The following is a 25,129-nucleotide window of genomic DNA, read 5'->3' on the forward strand; positions in this document are numbered from 1 at the left end:
ATATTTTTGGTAGCTTTTCCTATTGCTTTTCCAGCATACTTCCTTCCATAGCAACCTTCTGTAGTCCTACTTTTTTCATACAGAGAGGTATAATCAAAAATGTAGATTGTGGTCTTTTGTTCAAAAGATGTTATTAATCATTTCTCAATATTAGACTGTTTTCAGTCATAAGTATATTGTTAGGTAGTAGAACTACCCAAAAAATTCATTAAGTAAATATTTACTTAAATATTTACAAGAATCTAAATCTCTTGTGTAGATTTCCAAATTCTGTGCTGGTTTTCTTCCCTATCTTATTGGCACATGCATATTTGAAAACAAGCCTGGGTGCCAGAGAAAAGCAGGTTAAAATTAGTATATAGCACTCTTCCATTCTACCATAGTATTCTTTTTACATTTCACATTTTTGTTTATAAAAACAAGTTCTACTAGAATGGAACAGCTCTTTAGAACAGCTCTTTAGTGTCTTTTGTGCATGATAGGAAAGTAAACAAATCAGAGTGAAATTACTGGGTTTTTCTTTGTTTTTAGTATGCAGATTTGAATCGCCATATAGATGCATTGAATGCATGGAGGAATGCTACAGTTCTGAAACCAGAGCATAGTTTGGCTTGGAACAATATGATTATATTGCTTGATAACACAGGTATAAGCCTATTTGAATATTCTAATGAATAATTCAGTGTCTAGCAAAACTTAAAGCTTTTTCTGTATTTATCTAAAAGGAGTTCTGCCTCTTGTTTGGCTACCCAGACACTCTATAAATGGTTTTAAAGCATCGCTTGGAATCCAGCCCATAAATTGAATTTCTGATCCTTATTTGAAATGCCATCATTGTGGAAGCATGTTTGTATTGTAGACCAAACTTAACTTTTGAATCTGTGCTTTGTTGTTCTTCTGAAGGTATTACCTGTTGAAAACAAAATGGGGGTTTTCTGTTGTCTTACTCTGTGCAATTTTACATTTGTGTGTGTATGACACCTGGTTTTCTTTAAAAATGCATGCAGTCAGTTTGTACAATATGTGTGCTTGCAGCATGAAAAGTAACAAGGCTGTGTTAAAATATGCCTTTTTTTTTTTGCCTTCCCCCCCTCACCCCCCCGAATGGGCTTCCAGGCAATCTAGCTCAAGCAGAAGCAGTTGGAAGAGAGGCCCTGGAATTGATACCTAATGATCATTCCCTTATGTTTTCGTTGGCAAATGTACTGGGGAAATCACAAAAATATAAGGTAGGTAATGAGCTTTCTGAGTGTTGAATTTTAGGTTTGGGATTTGGTTGGGTTTTTTTCCTGTTTAAGCTCTTTAAGTCTTTTGTAGAAACTGTCTGAGGAGGTCATTGTCAACTATGACTTAGATAATCAGGTTTCAATGCCCATTTCTGTGCTAAGTTCATCCCACCTTATTTTAGATGCCTGGGTTATAAATGTTGCTGCCCTAAACTATTGTCAGTGGTCAGTGAAGAGAAATAGGCACTTAGGCACACTAGAGGGCAGTTAGGGTCTTGTATTGCTTTGCTGCCGAGAGAGCAAGCCTGCTCAGATTTAGAGGTCTTGTTTCAGGAGCTAAAATTAGATGTGATATGCTAGTCTGTGTGCTTTTGGTATGTAAAGGAAGCAAGGTTTACCATTACCCCATATGAATTCTAGCCTTTTGCCTCAGACGCTATCTAAAAGATAGATACACGGACTTGCTAATTGCATATTGAGGATGGGATACCTGAATAATTCCAGAATATTAAGAGGAAAAAGTCCATACATTGAGCACTGTATTGAACTTTCTATTGGATGCAGTGGACCAGCTTGTAAGTGGTGTACCTCAGCATTAGCTACTTCTATTTGCAAGTAGAAAAAGTCATGGAATTGATAAGATTGAGTTGTTTTCCAAAAGGAATTGTATGAGCTGACAGAATAAATCATACACACTTAATATATTTAGTTGTTTTAACTTACTCCATAGTCACTGATTTATGTATGTGATAGGGACAAATTAATAATCAAGGAAGTTTTTGGTATTCATCAGAAAACTGTCATTTACTGAACAATGGCTTTTGGGGGTTTTGATGGCTTTTTGATAGTGGTAATGTTAGCAGCACTGAAGGAATATCCTCAGTATATGCAAATTAAAGAGATTTTTATGATGTGAAACTTCTCAGAATAGATACATTTTTCCTCCAGTTACTGTATTCACTTAAATTTCTACAGTCCTGTTCAGCTGTGGAGTCATGACATATCCACATGAGATGCCAGAGCCTGTGACAACCCACTACTTGCTTTAGTTTGTGATAAATTACTCTTAAGACACCCCATCACTGTTTCTGTAGACTCTCTGGTTTTTTTTCTGTACACTCTATTTCTTTTCTCTCTCCATCTGAGACTGTTATAAAATATATATTTTAGGTTAGTTTAACAAAGTTCCAAAAGGATACAAATTAACGGCCAGGATGTATAAGGGATGAGATTATGGAGGAGGTAATTGCTGAGATTATTTTGGTTAGTCGTGACTGTGAAAGAGTAAAGGATTGTATAGTTATTCATCAAGAAGAGCATGCAGTATGACAGAATAAAGAGCATTTATAATGTGATAAGTAGAAAAGGTAAGTTGAAAACAAGCTAGAAAACTTCTCCAGGTGTAGGAGAGACAATTCTTAGTGGATTTAAAAAATAAAAAAGGAGGTAGTGATTTTGATTGCTAGCTCTGAAAGGTCATTATGCTGCAGGGGAGTGTGTTGGAGACAAAGTAGAAATGATAGTAGGGGGAAATAAAGCTTTCAAGTCAGCATCCTCAATAAAGTAAAAGGAGCAGTGGAGCCCAGGAAAGAAAGCAGGGAGCCAGTGAGTGTTTTAATAGTTCAATATGGAGTAGTAGGTTTGCACAGAGCAAAAACCTTAACTAGTCCCTTGAAATAGTTGAATTGTAACAGAGAGAGCAAATTAAGGGGATTGAGAAGTGGACTCACTTAGAAAAGGTTATGATCTCAGCAGCTGTATTTTGCATCACCTTGAAAGAGCAGATATGGGGGGAGAGGGCTAAGTGGGAAAATGCTAAATGACAATTAAAATGCATAGAAAATTCAGACTTGTCCACCCCCTCACCGTGTAAAAACAGAGAAGTGGATGACTTGTTAATAAGAGTGTTTTGAGTGTTTGGAATGGGAGGGGAGTAGGAAGGGATGGTGACTATCAAGGTGATGGAGGTAATTTTCAGAGGGCTACCTGGCTGTGTCTGATGTGTTGTATAACCTCACGCGTTCCATTTATTAGGTTACTTGTTATGTGTCTGTATAAAAGTTGTATTGGCTCTGTTGCCGTAAAGTAAGATTTGTTCTGTATTTTTCATTACCTCTTATTTTAAAAGACATCGAGTCAAAAAGGTTATGCTATGTTATGAGAGATTTCTTTGCATTAAGCACAAAATATTCTCCTTCAGTTTCAAATATACTTTGATTTTCAGCAGAAGATGGTTTTCCTAAGTGACAAAAAAAACCCGCAACCCTTTATGATTTCTGTTTGTATCTACTCATGAATGATTTATTGTTCCAGAAACAAATGCACATAAAGGATGAGCTGGTTTGGTGGTTTTGTTTTGTTTTTTAATTAACATCTGTTACACTAAGTTAGAGGTCTCCTTTAAATACTTGTCACAATGGATGAAGAACCAAGCTATTTTTAGTTCTTTGAAAATATGGATGCTGTACTTTTGTTATGTATACATCTATGCTTTTTCTGTAAAAAGTACAATAAATCGAAACCATTCAGCATTTTTTTGTATTTGAAATAAAGCCAGACTACAATTTAGTGCTGTGGCCTTGACAGCAGATGGAATGCAGTGTGCTTACCCAAAGTCTTTGCTATGCACAGTGTGCAAGTTTCTTGGCAACTTAAAGATTTGGCAAGATACAGCAATTTGAAATATCACTGATGTACTGGAATGTGTATTTACTCCATATATCTACAGTAATATGAATATGATGCACCTTAAATAGCCTTTAATCAGCCAGTGTGCTTCTACTAGCTGCTGAGCAAAGTAGTGCTGATAAAAATGTTTTCAGCATGTAGTTGAAAATGCATGGTAATGGCAGCCAGCACTGAGAATCTATTTCATTAAATTTTCTGGGAGCACATTGTATATGTTGTCCCATCATGCTTCGGCAATGAAAGTTCGAGACCATACATTAGGTGCTTCTGCTTTGTGTGGCAACTTTTAGGTGTAAGAGTTAATTAACTGGACAGCACATCTTTCACTTTGATTGCTGTTAACCTGCCCAGTGAAGAAAGCAGAGATTTACTTATTAGACCAAAATAATAAAATTTGTGGTGGAAAAAAAAATACAACTGATTACTATATGCTTTCAAGTGCCTATTGATTTTTAGGCTTTGATGGTCAGATGAAAAGAGGAGGATATCTTGCAGCACCACTAGACTTGCCAAATGTGAGAGAGTTAAAATCATAGAATAATTTTTACTGGAAAGGACATTCAGAGGTTATCTAGTCCAACCCCTGACCCAAACCAGGGCAATCTCCAGTTGAATCTTGAACATCAGATTCTGAAACTTCTCTGGACAGCATCTTCCAGTGCTTGACAACCCTTATGTTAAGAAAAAAAAACAAACCAGCAAAAGGTTTTGTCGAGAACCGTAGGGTTTGTAATCTCCTTGACCTGTGAAGATGAAGGCACTTCATGCATCAGTCTCTCTTGGCTTGCAAGTTGCAGCCTTATTTCTGTGCTCAGCAATGCTCTGAAAGGAGCCCATAGTTTGGGTTTGAATATACTGGGAAGCTCTTAAGTAACTCAAAAGCTGAGTGACTAAATTTTGACACATCAGAAATTTCTTGCCTCTGAGGGACCTTTACAGAGACTTATTTCATGCTTCATATGAGAAGATGGTGGAACCAAAAGTCTGGCTGACAGGTTTTCTTTTTCAATAGAGCCTGTGGTGTGTTTTGTAGATTTCAGTAATAAAAGCTTAGCACAAAGGAAAACCCTTTTCCCCAGGTTTTTGTTCTCACATACCTCAGACAGCAAGTATGTGCATTCAGATGGAAGCCTACCACACTGAGGTAATTTCATCTTCACATGAATTGCATTAAAACTGAATGGGCAACTTTCCCTAAAACACAGCACAGAATAGAAATCTATGTAAAATTTGCTTCCCAAAATATATAAACTTGCATGCAAGTGAGTGCATATACTTCATTTGGATTGGGGAAGGGGTGTCTTTTTAAACTTCTGCAAGGAAATATGCTCTGGAACAAAAGTATCTATATTAGCAGCTAGTTTGGGAAAATAAAAATGTTTGAATTGGAGAATAAACTTAGTGGTAAATTGTTCTCTAAATATTTGCTGACGGAGCTCAGGTTTCCTAAGAAGAACTTAGATATCAACAGTCCTAACAGTACACACTGCAAGTGGGAATCTGGAAAAGATAACTTGTGAGGAATATTTCAGTTGGCTTGATCTTTTTAAGGAACAGGCACTCAGCTACTCTTCATTGAGAACCACACTGAAACAGGTCAGGTCTTGAGCAACCATGGCAGGGGAGTTGTGACTAGATGATCTTATAGTCCTTTCCAATCCAGACCATTCTGATTCTATGATCTGTTTGAAAGGGGTTTACTGGAATGCCCCTATTTTAAATGCTAAAAACTATTTTAAAGGGAAAGGCGCCTAAAAGCAGTTTGGTCAGATAGTGAATTATATTATCCTTAACTTGATTGAATAAGTAGGGAAAACTTCAGTAGGTAACGTGTGAAAATACTGTAACTGTGGGGAGGAAAAAAAAAAAGTAAACTGCTTTGCAAACTTCACTAGTGCTTAATAGCTGTCTGCTAAAATAACAGCAGCCTGTGAAAGCATGGCACCTGTTTGTAGCTTTATGACTGTTTTCTGGAGGCTGTAGCCACCTGAGCTACAGTATCACATGGGCTTAGAATATATATACTGTGGTGTCACACAAATTTGGCATTTTTGGGAGGGTTTTTAATTACAATCGTGGGTCAATTTTGCAATATTTTGTATACTACAGGAGTAGACTGTCCTGTTGACTTGTTCTTCTAAATTATTCAGGAATCTGAAGCTTTGTTCCTGAAGGCAATTAAAGCCAATCCAAATGCTGCCAGTTATCATGGTAATTTGGGTAAGAGCCTTTCTAACTCTTATCAGCTGTATTGTTTGTTTGCTTCATATTCATTGTGTTTTAAAAGAAAAAGCAATCTTTTGAGCCTTCTTCCTGCTGGGCAGATTTCTATTTCACTTCCTAGAAAAGCTGCCAGCCAGAAGAACAGGGCACTAAACCAGAAAAGCTGTCACACAATATGACAGATCAAGAAGGCTGCACAATCCAGCCCAGAGGTAGCTGCACTTCAGTGTCTGCAAGTTGGTTCATTTATGCTATGCTTGTAGCCCGCAATGAGCTCACCAGATAAGAGCTGCCATTTATGGCTGCAGTGTAATTCATTCCTTCATCATTCCCATGCCAGTTCTGCTCCCAGGCTTTGCTCCTTGGTTGGCAACAGAACAAGCAGCTACTGTGCCACCAGCCAGCGAGAGACCCTCACTGGAAAACAAATGCTTTAATGTTGTTTTCCAAGTGATTGGCAAGATTGCACGTTATTCAACAATATTGCTAATGAAATTCCTCATTGATGTTCCAGCTGTGCTTTATCATCGCTGGGGAAATCTTGACTTGGCAAAGAAGCACTACGAAGTCTCTCTGAAGCTTGATCCTATGGCACCCGGGACCAAGGAAAACTACAACCTCCTAAGAAGAAAACTGGAGCAGTTGCAAAAGAAAGGCGGTGCCTGATGTTTCTATTCAGGTTGTCCGTGCATGCTGTTTACGATTCACGTTACATGGGTATTTTTGCCCATGTAAAGGATTCAGTTGTTATTTCTCAAAAATAATAACACTACCAGCACTGCACACTTGAATGTCCAATTATGCCCTCCTACAGATCCTAAAATTTCAGCATGAGGGTTTATTTTATTTGTACTCTTGAATTGCTTTCAAAGTCCCTTAGAACATTTTTATAGGTATATGAAAGCAATGCAGATGGAATTTCACAGCTTTCACTTATAATTTGATATCTTCATCTGACTATTCTATGACTTTTTAGTAGCAGGGTGAATACCAGAAGGCAGTTTTATTTCTGAAAGTGATTCTTAAAAAAAGTGCAATTTCCTGTTTAAATACTTATCTTTTCAAGTGTGAAGAATATCTGTCCACTTGGGTTTTATTACTGCCTTCTACTGCCAGTCCTGCAGAGCCAGTAGAAGAATGGATTCTGTCCAGCATATCAGTCCACTCATGTAATTTGAGTTATGCCCTTGTTCTTGTGCCTGGCTCCACCCTGTGAAGTGTCAGATTTGTAGAGGAGTAAATGAAGACAAGGATTTGAGCATAAACGTTTGTCAGACAGTGCACTGCTAAGGTATGCTTGAGTGAGGAAAATACTCTTAGATTAAGACGGCAGATTTTAGCAAGCTGCAAAGGGAAAACAAGTGTGAGGCAACAGAGGAGTCAGCTAGAGTTTCTGTCCTTGCAGACAGCCTCATCTAGCATTGACAGCTTGGGCAACGAGTCAGAATTGCTTTAGCCTCTGCTGCAGGTCAGTGGTCTAAATATAGTATAGCATCTACAGGAGCTAATTCCTGTGTTCTCAGGCATTTCAGTGCTTTCTGGTTAAGGACACCACACCTTTCAGTTCCTGTATTGTTAGTGAATAAGGAAAGAGTTTATGTGAAAACGTAACTGGGCAGAGGACCTGACTTTGGCTGTTGATGTTTTAACTGGAAGGAACTCAGCCTCACCTCAGTCTCCTGTGGCTCATGTGGTTGCTGAAATGTCAGTTAAATAAGCATAAACTGATCACATTGATGTGGGATGATTCAGAGATGGGATACATTGATACGATGTTGCTTCTCTAAATGGGCTATGCTTTAATACAGGTTTAAACTCTGGCTGTCCAGAGTTGTTTGTCTTGTGCTAATATTTACATTCCTGCTTCAGATAGTGACATGTCTATTTGCTGTTTCCTTAGCATATAAGATTGGAAGATTGCTACTGGATGTGAAAACTGAGGAACTTTACCTCTCTTTTCATATTCCTTTATTTTTTCTGACCCTGTCCCCCAGGAAGATACTGATGGGTGCAGTATTTGCAGCTTTCCTAATTTGTCCAGTGATTATTGTATGGGAGGTTGTGTAATGTTCTCCATACACAACTCATCTATGAGAGGAACCATTTAAAGTGTTGGGGGAATGCCTGCCATAAGACAGGACGTCGCATGACCCTGCCATCTGACCACCATTTAACCATTTTACATCCATACTATGTTTTGAACCTACTGTAGGCTACTTTTGTATTATAAATCTGCTTGGAAATTACAATTGTTTCAAGAACCAAGTGTGTCTGCAAAGCACACTGCAGTACTGCAGAGCTACCAAAGCATCCTCTGACAAAACTAGTTTGGGTAACACAGGTAGTGCAGCTAATGTAATATTCATGCCAGACTAACTGCAAATCAAGGCAGCAAGGCTGTGGCAGTGTGGTGCTGTCCATAAATTTGGCTTTGAATGAATTAATATGCCCACATTATCTAGTATGTTGTCATACTGATTTTAGTTGAGGTACCAGGGGCATGTATTTGTGCTAGTGCGGTGCTCCTCTTCTGCAAATACAGCCTGTTCCTCAGCAGGACTGATTAGTTTATATAGGGTACTAAGTTGATGCAATTGTTTCCATTTCTTCTGGTTTCTGGACAAATTTTCCAGAAGCTAGTTTCCGAATGTATTTGCAGGATATAAACATGTTCTTTGGTACGCGTCTGTACTGATCCAGCAGAACTTGGACCACTATGGGTAGTCATCTTCCGAAAACCAGCCTAGTTTAGTCAGTACCAACTTCTGTATCTGAAACATGCTGAAATAGATACACCCTTCAGTATAAATGGCAGACTTTTAAGGCTTACCATACATAGCCTATTATTCACCAGACACAGAGAACACTTAGCTACTTCAGTTATGAAGTATTAAAGAGTTGGGATCTGGCTGGATGAGCTAATTTATAGCAGAAGTGTGTTTAATATAATCATGTCTTTTCTGTATATTTGGAATATGACATACTGAGTTTAAATTATTATTCTCATCATAAGGTTCACATGTACAGTTTTCCCTGTTGCTTGCCATATTAGCTTTACAGAAATCCAATAGATCAATATTATGTATGGGGTATGAATTCTCTCTAGATCATTGTAAACCAAAGTTGTTTTAGGAATTCCTCTGTGGAGGTCTGTTTGTCCTTCTACTCAAGAATCTTAGATGGAAGAGACATGCCAACAAATTGAAGGTTTTATTGGCATTTAGAAGTGGTGTTTACTCTTCAATACAGACAACATGAATTCTTCTTGATTAGTTTTCTGGATACTTGTATGTATTTTTGTGAGAGTTTATTTGTTTTGTATCATTTTCAGTGCTATAGAAATTCAGTGTGATTACTTGTATGACAGTAATAAGGATACAATTCTGTCTCAGTGTGATGTTAAGGCAGAATTGGGTTCAAAACAAGCAACAAACAAGACTGCTTTTTTAATAAAAAATTCCTTAAGACTTTCGAGAATGCTAAGATTTTTTTACTTTATTTTCAGAAATATTTTGAGAGTGCAAATAATAGTGAGTTTTATTAAAATGGTTAAGTGTTAACTTTTTCCTTGCTTTTTCATACCTCATGAATGACTCCTGGAATAGGGCAGAACGCACAACCTGGAAAAAAGGTGAAAAAAAGTGGGTTTGTACATAACTGTTGTTACAAACACTTCCTGTCTTTCCAGCATGCTGGATTTTTTCCCATTACCTTTCCACCATTGCTAATTACAGAAGATTAAAGTTACTTTTGTATCAGGTGGCTTGCTTGATTCTCTAGTGAAATTAAGAAAACTGGATACTTTTTTTTTTTCTTCAAAGATTGCTTGTTCAAGTACAGTTCTGGAGAGAGAAGTACAGAAGTACAAAAGTGCACAGAATGGAATCAGAAGAACATTCACAATGACTGCTATGGATGAGTCTCTTTTCACCAAAAACTTCCAATGGAGTTCTCTAATTGTATGTTTCTCTCACGTTTAGACCAATACCATGTACATGAAGTTTTCTGCTATTTAATTTCATACTTAGGATTTAAAGTTTAGAGATGTGGGTTGTGTGTGTGTACAGGCACTCAGAAATAAACATCTTCAGTACTTTTGAATGGTTTGTTAAAAATATGGGGCCTATTCACTGGGAACTAGTTTCCATCGTATTTGAGATACCTGCACCTGAGCTATCTGTCCTAGTTTCTCTGTATAGTCACTGGGGGAAAAAAAAATCCAGGTAATTTGAAACAGGATTCATCTCCTAAAGGAAGCATCTTTAGCATGTAAGGCATCATGTACTTGAAGCAGGTATTCCTCCTCATTAACTGCAAAGGGTAACTAAGATGATCAGCCCATATATATGAAGAAAATCTCACTGCTGCTTTCAGTTGAAGTAATCTGGTCTCGTATGCCTCTAGCATTCTCATACATTATTTGCACCAAGAATGTTAAAAGACTGGCACTGAAGCAAACTGGCAGGTACTTGCCTTGAGAGTCAGAGTTATAGTAGCTGGACGAGGGAATGGGATCAGACAAACTGGGAGAGCTTTGGTTTCTGCAGAAAGTTAAATTTTATCTGAATGTCAAATCTCTGCCTACGGAAACAGAACATTCAGGTTCAGTTTGATTCATTATTAGCTTGTCTGTCACCACAATAAATTACAGCAACTTCTTATTGAATTGACTTTTGGTGCCCTTTGTTTTAAAAGCAATCTAAAGCAACTGTAAACTTGCAAAGGTGAGTTTTTTTCTTAAATTGAAGTGCTATTTCAAGTTGTAGCTGTTTCAATGTTAAATGTGATAGCATAGCCCATTTCTGTGGCGAGGTTTTGGTTTGTTTTTTTTTTAAATTTAAATAGCTTAATATTTATTTGCTGGTTCCTGCTTGTATTCCACACTTCCTCTGAGTGTAGGTACACCTACACATCTACCATTATATGTAGATTCCCACGTGATTCTTGACCCTTGACACTGGATAGTGCTTCCTCCCACAGCTTTTGACATGTCTCTGCCAGATCAAAAGGTGTGTTTATGAGGGCATGTTTAACTCAGAAGGACTAAAACTTGCTAGAATCAAAAGCGGATCACACGGTTGAATTTCTGCGATGTAAAAATGCTCAGGGAGCCAAACTCATGTCCTGTACGAACCACAAGCAGCAGGTACCACTAGTACTGGTGCTTTGGACTGGGTGCTGGGCTCCACAATAACATGAAACAATTGTACATAGGTGTAAATAGCTGTGTGCTCAGTGTGTGTCAGTGACAATACATGTCAAGTGGTTCAGGGCTTTTTAAAATAAGTATTTTTGTTAGGAAAAAAAATCCCTACAGCTATTGAAATAGGCTGTGATTGCCAAACTGAACTTTTTAATGTAGTGTTGATCACTCAGATTGCCAGTGGTACGTTCCAGTTTATTTTCAGCTGAGCAAGAAGCAAATACATTTGTAATGGAGCCACGTAATAAATCTGCATTTTGCTATCTCTTTGAATAGATTTTAATTGTGATAATGGTGTTTATTTTTGTAGTAAGGTTTTAATTCAGGCTTCTGCTATAAGATGGGAGGAAAATGTCATGGGCATGGTAGACTGGTACTGTGACATACAGGAAGATATTCTTCCCCTTGGAGTAACTGTTCAAAATCTTGATTCTGCACAAGTGTATCGGTGTTGCATGCATATACCTAAAAAATACCAACTCAAAAGCAGCACTTGAGAATCATGGAATACTTAATTAATTCAACCTCTAGAACAAGCTACAGGAAGAAGAGCAGGAAATACTGCCTCAACCTCAGAGCAGTCTTACCCTGCTTTAGAGCTGGAATAGAATTATTGCATGCCAGTTGTGTAAGAAAGGGAACAGCCAGTAACAGATGCAAGCCAATTCCCAACTTACCAACTAGTCAAGGAGAAGGGACTGAAACAAAATCCTTAGTTGCTGTTCCAATAACCAGGCTGCAGAACGGCGCTTGTATGCGCCAGGTAAGCAAGTGCCGAATTGCCCGGCGCCAAACAGAACAAGGAGTACGTTACTCTTATGCCTCCTACCAGCTTCTTACAGTGATTTTGTTGTGCAGAACCTTAACATGCTTTGCTACAAAGCTGCCTGGTCCCTGCGGACCAGCTCCAGGGTGTTCGGCTGGGGATGGGGAAGCTGCCTGAAAGGGAGGTAGCAGCAAGCCCAGGGCACGCTCGGAAGGTTTAGGACTTGAACTCCTGCAGGTCGACCCCAATCTCTGCCCACAGCGAAAACCCCTTCCACGGGGTGGTCAGCACCGTCATGAAATAGTAAGGGTTTGTAAAACCTGCGGTGGTGCTGCTTGACGCCTGTTCCTCGCCTCCAGGACCAGGACGCTCCGTCCCCCCCGCAGCCGGGGCTCCTCGGGAGAACGACCCCGACTCACCCGCCCCAGCCCGCCCCGTCCCTGGCCGCCGGCGAAGCCCCGCCCCGGCCCGCCCCGCGGCCGGCCCGGCCCGGCCCCGCCCCGCCGCCTATTCCCCGGAGAGGCGCCCCGGGCCGGGCAGAACGCGGCGGCCGCAGGCGGGAGCGAAGGCGCGGAGGCAGCGCAGCGCTGGCGAGTGAGTGCCCAGAGTGGCCGCCGCGGGGGCAGGGGCACGGCCCGCGCCGGCGGGGAACAGCAGAGCGGGGCGGTCTGCCCTCGCCGTCACGTGACGCGGCTCCTCCGCGGGGCCTTGCTCCCGGTGACGCCACTAAGGCCGAGCCTCCCGGCGGCCAATGAGCTGATGGCGGCGCGGGGCGGGGCTCCGCGGCGGCCCTTGGGCTGAGGCGCTGGGCTGGGCCGGGGCCGCCCCGCGGAGGGGCGGTGGCGGTGGGGCTCGGGCGGCAGGAGGGGACCCTGTCCGTGCGGCCGCCGCTGTGAGAGCGGCGGAGGCGGAAGGCGGCGCGGTTCGACCCTGCCCCGGCTCTTTGCCGGTCGGCGGTGGCGAGCCGGATCCGCGGTGTCCGTGTTGCGCCAGGCCCGTAAGGCCCCGGCAGCGTTCCCTGGTGTGGCCGGACTGCCGGCAGTAATGCAGCCTGGTTCAGAGAGGACTACCCGCGACCCTGAACTTGGAACAGGGCTGCTGATAGCACCTCGGGTTCGCCTGGTGTGCAGGTGCCTAGCACATCCTCCAAAGTGTTAATTATGGTCCTAATACTCAGTTTAGTAACATACCTTTACCTTGCAGGGATTAGTGGCGTGGGTTTGAAGAACAAAAACTTCAACCAGAGGGAGAATAGGAAGGAAATGGTTCAGGTGCCATAGATTAAGAGAAGCTGTGACAGTTGATACCTATATCCTTACAAGATAACACTTAAGAGCTTTTGTCTTTTTGCATGCATTGCTTGGACTGGAGGAGGAGGGGGATGTTACCTTTTTTATCCTTGTAAGGGTTTCCTTTCCTGCTTTTTCTGTATCCTCTTCCATTTTAGAGATGTGTAAATCCTCTGCTGTTGAGTCAAGGTCCATTTAGCTATATCTGTGTTAGCTCCAGACAATTAACTTCCTCATTTTTTGCTTCAGGGATTTTTAATTTGCTACTTCTGTAATTTTTGCTATGCTTTGAAAATATCAAGGTGGCAACTTCACGTGCAGAGGCACAACTATAAATATCTCCATGAGCAAGTTGTTTTATGTAGAACTCTGTGAAGGGTGGACTTGTTTTATATACTCTCTGGTTTAAGCAGGCAGTCAACCTGGAAAAGCAATCTCTTGACAATTAAAGTTGTTCAGTGTGTGACATAGGCCATTAAGAGAGGCTTTAAATTTCATGAGTCCGAATGAAAAATGGGCATACATCCTCTTTCTTGTCCCCTCTCCCTGACAAAAGCCTTAAAAACCTAGACTGTGCCTATAATGTAGGTATCCTCAGCTACCACTCATCTTCTGGCCTTGCTCCATCATAGTAGTCAATGTTACTTGAAAACTAACAGGTCGTGTAACCTAAGTGTATCACAGCATTGTACTGCTGCCGGTAAAGAAAAGCTAAATAGAACAAATCTCTCTGTTACTGTCTGCCTCAAAACCTGAATTGCCAAGGGTGTTACAAAAAAATGGCCTTCCCATACGTAGCGGTTTGAAATCTGCATCCTATTGCTGAAAAATACTAACTACTTAATATGTGTGTCATACATTGTTTTGCTCGGGTTCTTGCAGCCTGTTTGCTCCTTGCTTCCTAAATGGCTGTGGTGTTCTGCATCAGCTCTCCAAGCAAGTTTCTTTGAGCTTATATGTAACCTTGTTTTGAGACCACTGGAATATTGAACTTTGCTGCTCACAGAAGAGAGTGTATCATGTCAATATCTGTCATGTCATCTGCTCCTTATACTTTTGGTGACTTCTTTATATGTGTGATCAGAGTTTTCTTGCTGATCGTTTTCTCGTATCAGAGAAAATGCTTCATTCAAATGCTTTGGATGCTTCAGTTCCTGCAGCGTTTCATTTTTATCCTTTAGATACATAAATCTTCTGCTTTTGAGTCAAGGTTCATTTAGTATCTGTGTTAACTCCAATAACTTCTTCAGTTCATGCTTTCCTTAGCTGATTTTTGTTGTGGACAGCTAAGTGCCTCTGGAGAGTACAGAGCACACACCAGGCCTGGTTTTGCACCAGACATCCTGCTGTCTCTCACACCCACTGTTACGCTGAGCATGGCCTCTGTGCTTGGGAAAGTGTCATCTAGCCTTGGCTTTAGCTCTGCTCTGAGGGGGAGGCCAGGCTAGGTGACCTTCAAAGGTCCCTTCCAGCCAGTGTTCCCCTGACTCTGTCTATCCATTCTCATGACTCCCAATAGTCACCCAAATACCTACTTCAAAAGAAGCTTCCTCTTGAAAATTACTTTCATCATACTGCTGATACAACTGTGATTTTTGCTGGTTCTGCTTTCTGTTGTTCATGTGGTTACATTTTTTCTTCTTGGGAGACTTTTGGGAAGTGAACTTACGTGACTGCCTGATCTGTGATTTGAGTTTGTGAGTCTAGGTTCAAGGGTACAGTCATGAGCAGGTCCTGAAATGAAGTAAGAAAGAGAACAATAAATTTCAGGGGTATGCTGTGGCATTTGCCCTCTGCTACTAGCTGTGGTACACTTTTACTCTCTGATGGAGTAATTATTTTTCTGTGTAATCATAAGTAGCATTAACAGTTACTACTTGTAGCAAAAAATACACTTCATTTCTGAAGTTACTGTTTGTAGCAAAAAATACACTTCAAAACCTGCAGTTTTTGTCATCTCTTTTTTTTTTTTTTGGAGCACTGTACTTCACTCCCCCTTCCTCCCCCCCTTTCCTAATCAAGTCTTGTATGTTTCTCATTCTCTAAAAGCATAAGCTCTTTGAACTTGGTCAAATAACTTTAACAACTCTCTTGATTTAAATAGAATTGAATGTGAAACTTGCATGACGTTTTGAGCTACATGAACTGCTTAAGCAGAGAACACATGCCATGGTAGAATGCATTTCCTGTATGAACTGATGCTACCCTTCTTCCCATCTTTCAAAACTTCTTTTTTTTTTTTGTTGTTTTTTTGCAGCATTCTGACAGAGAGGGTAAGTATTACATAAGTAATAAGAAACAGGGGACATGTATGGATGTAGTCATGTCACTGAGTTTGCAAATGTAATACCTTTTTCATTCTGTCTTTCTAAAGAGTGTGCATAGTACCTTTTTTCTTTAAAAACAGAACTATTCAAGCAGTAGTACATCACTGTTCTTAAATCAAAATCTGTAGCTATATAGAATTTTCTGCTCTTTTTCACTCCAAAAGTTTAATTACATTTTATGGACCATGTCAAATACAGCTCTTTTTTCCTCACTTCCAAAAGCAATGAATGCTAAAGGAGGACAGACTATATTGGGATAATAGAACATTCTATTGATTTACCATTACAGCGGTTTTCAACAATGCCCTTTGCATTAAGACTTTCAGCCATTGTGATTTCTTTAAGTGTGTCAGCTATTTACTCTTAACATCTTGAGAAAACATATTGAATATCACTCTCAACTGATTTCTCTGACTTACAAGGTATCTCTTCTCCTTTGGAATTACCACCTTTCTGCAGTGTGTGGACTGTAATTAATCATGTCCTTTACTAACAGCCAGAGTTAACCATCATATTGCTCTTGTTCTGACAGAAGTTCTTGACAATGTAGAATCGCTTTTACTCATCTCTCCCCTGAAGCATTGCTTTTTTCCAGTGCTGTGTGTTGCCACTGTAACTGTGAGGGAGATCATCCCATCTGCGCCAGGCTTCAGCTGTGAGAGAGTATCTGTGCTGGGATGATACTGCCGTTTTAAATGTATGTGCTATCAAATAATACCAGAGTAATTATAAGTCTGTTTTTCTTTATCTCTTTTCCTCCACTCATTTTGTCTAGCCTGATATACAACTTCTATCATACTATAATCCAGCTTGCTTCACTGCTTTTCTCCATCATGAAAACCCTTTTCCTTGAATCAGGTCAGGGTCTCTCTTATTTTGGTTTATACCTGTTGTTTCTCCAGCTCCCACATGCCCCACTGTGAAGAGCCTAGCTGTGTTTTCTGGATAACCTCCTCACAGGGAGGACTGTGGTTAGGCCACCCTCCAAGCCATCTCCTCTCAAGTTGAAGAGGCCCAGTTCCCTGAACTTCTTGTCACAGAGCATGTGCTCCTGCCTCATGACCTTCCTTGTGTTGTAGGGCTCAAAACTGGACACAGTATTGTAAGTGTGGTCTAATGAGTGTCAGATAAATGGGGATCATCTCTTCCCTCAGTCTGCTGGTTGTGCTTCTGTTAATACAGTGCAGGGTGTATTCTTTGGTCGTTTCTTTGTTCATCAGAGTGTATTCATGAGCCTTAAGGTAAGGATGAGTAAGGTAAATCATTGACATGTCAGAGGAAACATGGCTCCCTTGACTGCTGTGCTGTACTTTTGGCTGAGTGTTGGCTCTCTGACTGCAGTCGGGGTTTTAGCTTTCGGTGGGGAAGGAGACATAGATGTTTGTTTCTCACCACAGGTCCACAACTCTCAGGAATACTTGTTGGCATTATGTTAATTTCTGGTAGCAGTATCATGGACCATTCAAATAGTTTTTTGGAATAGTGGTATAAAATACTTCTCTTTTCTCCAGAATAGTTTTTGCTGCTGATCTGGACTCAATTTTCTGTAGTTTTTCTCTTGTATCTTTCCATATCCTGTATATCAACCTGTAGCTCTGCTGCCACTTTCTGCAGTAGAGACTAAAAGTTGTCTACATATATAGTGAAATACATCATTAAATACATCTTGCCTTGTGGTAGGCAGACCAATTTGTGTACGGGTCTTTAAAGAATTAAGGTTTTATTGTTACTGCTGACACACAGTAGTGATAAGAATTGTGGGTTTGTACCACACCGCTGCCCCCCTCTTTCATCTACCTCTTCAAGACGACAGACTTGCATTTGAAATGTGAGTTTCATTTGTAGTGGGTGGCAAGAGATTCAGCTCACATCTCTTTACATCAACTGGTGAAGCCTGAATAACTAGCCTAGATTCTGAACTTTGGGAAATTGAGAGGTGAATACTACCCTCTGGCTCATAAGAAGTTATTAGTAGCATTCTTTCTGAATTCTTTTACGTTGAACCCAAGTGTTGTTTAATTTTATCCACTATAAGTTCTGTAAATAAGTTTGTTGTTGCTCTCAGAATGTGTGAATTTCTCTAGAAATCAAAGGTTAGATTATTTACCATCAAGAGAGGCACAGTCTACATATACAGTCATACTGAAAGCTAGAAGGAAAATAGAAATAAGCCAATTTTCTTCGAAACATTGCTGAGAAAAATTGTATTGCAAGTGAGACTGTACATAGTGAGAAATAAGGGTCTTGTTTTGAGTTTGCGTTGGAAGAAAGGTGATTGTGGTAGGTTTGAATGACATTTAGACCTAGTGATGAACAGAGGATTCATGTTAGTTGCGATGTGAGAGTAAGGCCATGACACAGTTTCATTAGCTAATAGCTTCATTAGAAGAAATTACAGGTTGTTTTAATAGAGAGGGAAATGGTAGGTAGATAGGTCAAAGTACATCAAAGTGCATAAAGAGCGCTGCTTAGAAGTTAAAATTCTCTTGTCTTCAGCTAATATTCTTTTTATTCTTTAACTCTTTTAATTCTTTTGTAACAGAAATTAACATAATGCCAACAAGTATTCTTGAGACTTGTGGAAAATGCAACTGAGAGTTGTGGACCTGTGGTGAGAAACAATGTGGTGAGAAACATATGATTAAATTAAGCTAATTTAATCATATGACCTGCAATTCACTGCGGGTGCTGGAATAAAACATTTCAGGTTCTGGTAGTACATAGCACACGTGTGCTTCAAGGTTGAAGGGAAGTGTTTGAGGCTGCTTGATCATTGGTTTAGCATCTATAGCTACAATTCCTAAACTAGAACTTAGACAAAATAATTGGTATTTTCACAAGAAATAAAACTTCCAGGCTCAAGTGGTTTGCAAGCCCAGAAGTGCGATTGGAAGATATTGCCCAGTAAAGTAACGCATTTTGTGTCAGCATCTTTACAGTGAAGGGGTATTGGCCGCTTCTTTGGGATCTCCCGAACTTTAGCTTGTAAAACACCGTGTAATTGCTCTTCCACATGCAGTCCATCTCCATGTTGCTAGGCACCATCCCTATGTTTGTCTTCCTGCATAACTCCTGCCTCCCTTTTGTGATGACATTCTTCTGGCCTTTGTTTTTTATTTCCTGTGCTCAAGAGGTTATGGGGCTGTACATTGGCAGTATGTGGAATGAGTGCTGGAATATGCTCTCTTGTATGGATTTACCCAACCCAGCTCACCTGGACCAAGAAGACATTGTTCTACAGTGAGGCAACAGGTTCTTGTGAGTGTATCAGTCTGGGGACAAATGAAAATCCTTCATGGGATTGTTAGGAGGCTAGAGAAGAGGATTAATAACATAAGCATCCATAGTAACAAGTTGAAAAGTACTGGAATCAGATTTTTTTATTATTGGGATTGGATTTAAGATCCCATCAGGACTTGTTTACAGATGAACTGTTATCAGAATATATGGGTGGAAAAATTGGAGGCAACTGGAGAAAAGAGTTTTAAGCAATAGCAGTCAGGTACGATGATCAGATGAGCAGTGGAAAAATAATGTAAAAATTACTTGCCGTGATTGTCAGCTGAGATGTGATGATCTTGGTTTTACAGGTAGGAGTAGAAGGAAGATATAGGCATTATGTTTCTGTATTCCCCTGACTGTATGCCTGCACAGGTGCTCAAGGGAGATTGTGGTTTGAAGAAGTCCTTGAGCCCAAATTTACTCTGGGCGAAGGAAGAACTCTAAAGAGGATGCGACAAGTTTACAGAGATTAGAAAAGTGTGAGGAAAAGATTATGAGACATTACTGGTAGAAAATGTAATCTTGGAGTAAATGTCAGCATTTAAATATGTTTAAGAGTGTGTGTTGATTACTGTTCATTTTCTTTGAGGTTCTATTTTAGTGAAACCATCAGATTTTCTGTAGAATGAGTAAGTAAGAATCTGAGCTCAGTGTTACATAGTATTTTCACTGAAAGGAGATGGAGTATAACACATATGGAGTGTGGCAAAGTATACTTTGAAGCAGCGCTTTAAAAGTACATCACTGTGCAATGATAAATACTGTTTTGTCTTGTGTTGCCTGTGAGGCACAGAGATACTCTTTGGTAAATATTATGTTGGGATGTGGGTATAGGAGAATAACTAAATGAAATTTAGATAGGATTGCACAGAGCTAAGCCTCCACTGTGATAGGAAAATGTGGAGATAACTGAGAAACTATATAAATGAGAGAAATGTTTCGATGTGATTTATGGAGTGGAGCCCCAGGCTTAATTTTGCCTTAGCTGAAAATTACATAGGGAATAAATCCCAGCAGGACACTTATACACACACGCACACGTTTCACACATCAAATCACTAACCTGCTCCAAGGCTGCAGTGCTTGCTGTCATGTAGTTCAAATACTGTCTGTGAAAACTTTCAGAATATGAATCCAGCCACTGGCCAAATCTTACTAAAGCTTTCTGAAGCTCATTTCAAACACAAAAAGTAACACAAAGTTATATGCTTAGGAACTTTGTCCAGTTGGGAAGAGTATCTTTGGGGAAGGGATGTGAAGGGCTCAGAAAGAAGAATCTCTGCCTTCTGTGGACTCTGTAGATAGAAACCGGTTCTCTTAACTGTTATTTATAACAGGAGTCAAATTCAAGAGAGAATGAGCATAAAATAAAAATTTAAATTATGTTTTAGGTTAATGATTTCTTTCTTTTTATTAAACTGTCCTAAGGCAGTGGGCCTTATTTCATGATTGTGGTTCCAGCAATGTGATTATTTACATAGTTAGATGAAGCTTCAGGAAACCTGCTTAACGGAAACAAAACCTGTTTGAGAAGACAAAAGTAAGTGAGCAGAGAGAGAAAAGAGTTTGTTGGTGTTTTTCATCATTCTAGTATGGGGCTTCTTAATGAGATATGCTGGCTGGCTGTTTTTTCCTCTCCCTTCTATTCTTGTTTATATTTACCTTTATCTTGTCGAAATATCCAGAAATTCAGGTCAAAATATATCTGGATCCATCTGCTCATCTAGTTTGTTCTTTAACTGCTAGTAGTTATATCTTTTAATTACGTATGCTTAATGATAGTTTACTGCATTAATGGCTGTCATCAAGTATCTTTAATTTTGTAGACAGTGAACTTCCTAATGCACAGAAAGCTTTTTCCCTAATTTCTATGTATAAAAGCAATGGTTTAATCTCTTTAATTTGTCAAACTGTGGTTTATGTGTCTTATGTATAACTTCCATTTCCTTGTTGTTTTAGGGGAAAACTCAACTAGGCTGTATAATTTAGCTGCCTTTAGCAGAGGTATATTTTTATCACTGTCATGTTATGAATACAGGAAATGTTTTTTCATTGACATTTCAGCTTTGAACCTTATTAATTATAGTTATTCTTTTTATATAAGACCTTTGTGCTCTAAATCTTAAGACAAACTTGCAGTGGTAGGACAAGGGGTAACGGGTTCAAGCTTAAACAGGGGAAGTTTAGATTAGATATAAAGAAGTTCTTTACAGTGAGGGTGGTGAGGCACTGGAATGGGTTGCCCAAGGAAGCTGTGAATGCTCCATCCCTGGCAGTGTTCAAGACCAGGTTGGATGGAGTCTTGGGTGACATGGTCTAGTGTGAGGTGTCCCAGCCCATGGCAGGGGGATTGGAACTAGATGATGAACTAGATGAACTAAGGTCCTTTCCAACCCTAACTATTCTATGATGACCCTTCAACTCGAGGTTCATCAAATGTGTGTTGTGAGGGGTTTTTGTTTGTGTGGGTTTTGTTTTGTTTGAGGGTTTGGGGGGCTTTTTTTGGTTGGTTGGGAGGTTTTTTTGTGGTTGACCATCAGTGTTGATGTATCCTGATTTTAAGCAGGGTCTGCAGAGTGGTCCAGCAAACAAATGACCTGGTAGGTACAATTCTAGAAGCTAGGAACAGATAATGCTGCCTTTAGGATAATTTGCCTTTCATGACCCTGCCAAATCGGGTAATTTGGTTCCGCATCAGGCAGGTCAAAAATGAATATGTCGGGCTAATTTTTGAGATTATATGTGAGATGGATTATTTCTTTGACATCCCCCCACGCCTCTCCAGTTCTCTGCGCTGGCTTGTTAAAACCATCAGCCCAACTGCATAATCAGCTGGATTTTACTTCAGGTACTAGGGATGCTTCGGGAGTGTGTTTAAGGAAAAGTGTTGGGAAATATTTTTCAGTGGCAATGGAACAGACAGTTTTAGGATTAATGATTTTTATCTCTCAGCAGCAATAAACTCCCCAGTAATCTTGTACTTTTGTGATCTGTAAAAACTGCAGTATTAACAGCATGCATGAATTTAGTATTTACTTAGACAGCTCTTCTTGGATCCCAGCTCTGATTATTTCTGTGTTGTGGGCAGAGCTGCTACAGATGGAACTTATGTAGCATGTTGCCTGAGATATCACAATATAATCACTTACATATTTCTTAGAAAAATGCTTTAATAACTTACATTATTCTTTTTGATAAAACCTATGGCGTTGCTCTGGATTACACGCATGTGCATATGTAGTAATTTACCTGCAAATCTGCAGCGAGATCACATATGCCAAAAACAGTCTGTGAACAAATGTGTGTCTAAGATTGTTTCCTGCATGTCTAGAAAAATAGTGTATCTCTTGTCTACACTTACCACATTGACAGCTGGGAGGAAAACTGCATGAGGGTATGGATTTTAAATTATTCTGCAAAAAGTGATGTGTCTCATCAGCTTGCTATCAATAGAACAAAGCACATGCCTATAAATAAAATGTAATTTATATTAAGGAAATCTGTAATAGCAATTATTTCAGAACTTGGGATTAAAATAGCTCATATCTGTGATCTGAAAACAGAGTTTGAGAAGAGAAACAGACAAAACCAAGAGAAGGCTTGTTTTGTAGATTCAGATATATAGCTGCCTTTACATACAATATATAAAACAGTATGGGAAAGCAGAAGCTTCAGAGAGGGATGAGTAACAGTTGTGCAGGTACTGAGGCTGTGGCAATGCAGTCCTGGGTTGTTCTCGCACTTCGCCGCCTTTCGGTGTTTTTATCAGCCAAGGATGTACAGCTGGTCTGTGCTGCTCTGCCTTTGGGCTAGGCGTACCTCATGTGTGCCAAATCCAACCAAAGCCAGCTTCAGGACTAGCAGTCTTTGACTGTGCCATCTCCTAGAAAGTAGAAAAATAAGATTCGTGCCGTCTGTGCCAAGGGCTCTAACCCATGTCTCTTAGGAGCATTTGGCTTTGTTTGGCCTTTTGAAGCTGGGTCACAGTGCAGAAAACAACGCAAGATTTGTGGGGTCAGAGAGCGCCTTGGGATTATATCTGTATTTTGGAGGCACTATGTGGAACTGCAGTGGGTGGGAATCCAACATGTCTTTCTCTCTTTTTAGGGTTATTGGTACTTGGGAAAATAAACCTTAAAAATCAAGTAGTTGCACAATGTACCATCTATAAACAGGCAGGAGTGGAACCTAGAAATCTCTCTGGAGATAGCGGGAATCTGATGGGTTCTGGACCACAGAATCTGTCTCTCACAGTGTCCATGACTCTAGTGTTCCTTTCCATCCATGCATAGCATATAAATCAAACTGCCTTGTTTTGGGGTTTTTTTTTTTTGTTGTTTGTTGGGTTTTGGGGGTTTTTTTACTCTTCAAAGGAGAGGTAAGAGCTGTCTCATCTGATTCCTTGGCAAAAAGCAAGTTTGGTAGTAGTAGTGTTACCTCTCATCGAAATTTGACAGACTTGCTGTTGAGGATGGTCAGTAGTGAAGGATTCCCAGCTCTCCTGGATGGTCTGGATTCTTCCCATGTACTGTGCTTACCTGTACTTAATCTTTCCTACTACCTATCTTCGGAATTTATTGGCTCTTCTGTCCGAGTAGATGCAGAAAGAAGCTTACAGGTTCTCTTTTTCTATTACAGTGTGCTTTGATGTACTTAAAGGCACAACCCTATTTTCTCTAAAATAAGTGGTCACAGTACAGTCTCTCTTTCCCCTCGCCGCCCGTCGGCTGTGGTTTCTTGGCCTATGCTCTCTCTCTGTGTCCAACTGATCACATTTTTCCAGAAGTACAGTGCTCAAAGCTGGCCGTACTGCTCAGTTTGTCACCAGAACAGAGCAGACTATTTTCACGTGTCTTACTAGTGATGCACTTGTTTGTGTGTAAACATTAGGATATTTTTTTCCAACAGTACCATGTTGTTGACTCATGTTGAGTTCATGATCATTGTAACTGCCAAACCTCTTCCTGCAGAACTCCTGTTACGCTCATCTTTCCCCAGATTTTGTTTATACAGTTGATTATTCCTGGCTAATCTTAGAACTTTGCATTGGTGTTATTTGAATGGCTGCTGTAGAGCAGCAGTTCTGCAGGGGCTTGCCACTGTCTCATTAGCTTTGTGCACAACCTTTTGCATTGTGGTATTATTACCTGCATCTGCCACATACCTGGGTATTTTCATTACCAGTATTTTCCTGCTACAGGAATGAATATAACAAATACTGTCCAGTTTGAGATGAACCTCTGGTAAATATTAAATAGTCTTTTTAAACATTTTTTACCTAAGTAGCAACAGTTCTTGTTAAATCACCTTTTTTCTAGCTTGCATGTGGGAATAGTGTGAGCAGCAGCGTCAAAAGTTCTACCGAGCTCGAGATAAGTAGCATAGATCAAGATAGATGATTGCTTTTCAGCATCCACATATCTTACCACCTGCAGAGGTAGGAAAGTACCTCCGTGTGTATTCTAAATGTTAGGTTTCAATACTACGTCTGTGTCCCTTCCTACTTCCATAGGAACTGACATTGGAAATAGTGGGTGTTGCCATCCAAGTGGCATTTCCTAGGTCCCTCTTGGCTGTCTTTTCCTGATCAGCCCCACCCAGGTCAGGCAGGAGATGCCAGGCTGCTCTGCTAAGCTCTACACAAACCTTTTTGACTTCTGTATTACTTCCCAGTTGTATGTCTGTTCCTGTTCATGTCAAGTTTAAGCACATTCTGATTCAGTCACCACTGAATGTTCATATCTTTTGGGAGAAAATGGGAGAAAGTAGTCTTTAAGACCTGGGAGACAGTTGTATTTTTGCCTTTTAAAAAGGGACGAGGGGCTAGGGAGTCCTAAAATAATTGACATTTTGTTTTACAGAAAACTTCTGTTGGGGTTTTTTTGGTGGTTTTTTTTGTTGTTGTTGTTGGTTGATTGTGGTTTTGTCGTTGTTGGGTTTTTCTTTTCTACTCCTGAAATGCTGAAGAAGCTGGGGAGAACAAGTGGTGGTGTTATACTAAATAAATCATGCATGTAAAACCTGTCTAACTCTGTTAGTCCCTCAGACTTAGGCAGTCTCTTTTAAAAATTATTTGTTTATGTTAACATCTGTTTAAAATGAGCTTTTCTCCCAATTGCTTGATT

The 25,129-nt window shown here is 40.1% G+C and overlaps 2 protein-coding genes across 6 annotated transcripts in view; both read left to right on the forward strand.

Moving 5' to 3' along the window:
• TMTC4 (transmembrane O-mannosyltransferase targeting cadherins 4) overlaps positions 1-10,803 on the forward strand; it is a 53,372-nt gene extending 42,569 nt beyond the window's left edge. For 3 of the 4 annotated variants that reach the window (XM_030476854.1, XM_030476856.1, XM_030476857.1), the window contains 4 exons: positions 532-646; positions 1,117-1,229; positions 6,065-6,134; positions 6,652-10,798. In XM_030476854.1, the coding sequence (XP_030332714.1) occupies positions 532-646; positions 1,117-1,229; positions 6,065-6,134; positions 6,652-6,803 (450 nt within the window). In that variant the 3' untranslated portion in view covers positions 6,804-10,798. Of the gene's footprint in view, positions 1-531; positions 647-1,116; positions 1,230-6,064; positions 6,135-6,651 lie in introns of all 4 variants that reach the window. The other variant, XM_030476853.1, reaches the window with a different exon arrangement.
• Positions 10,804-12,596: 1,793 nt separating this feature from the next.
• GGACT (gamma-glutamylamine cyclotransferase) overlaps positions 12,597-25,129 on the forward strand; it is a 28,880-nt gene continuing 16,347 nt past the window's right edge. Inside the window, exon 1 of one of the 2 annotated variants that reach the window (XM_030476426.1) lies at positions 12,597-12,700. The gene's annotated coding sequence lies outside the window, so the exon portion shown is untranslated. Of the gene's footprint in view, positions 12,701-12,989; positions 13,237-25,129 lie in introns of those variants that run through there. The other variant, XM_030476427.1, reaches the window with a different exon arrangement.

The sequence above is a fragment of the Strigops habroptila genome, chromosome 2 (assembly GCF_004027225.2).
Source record: "Strigops habroptila isolate Jane chromosome 2, bStrHab1.2.pri, whole genome shotgun sequence".
In the NCBI taxonomy this organism is placed as follows: Eukaryota; Metazoa; Chordata; class Aves; order Psittaciformes; family Psittacidae; genus Strigops; species Strigops habroptila.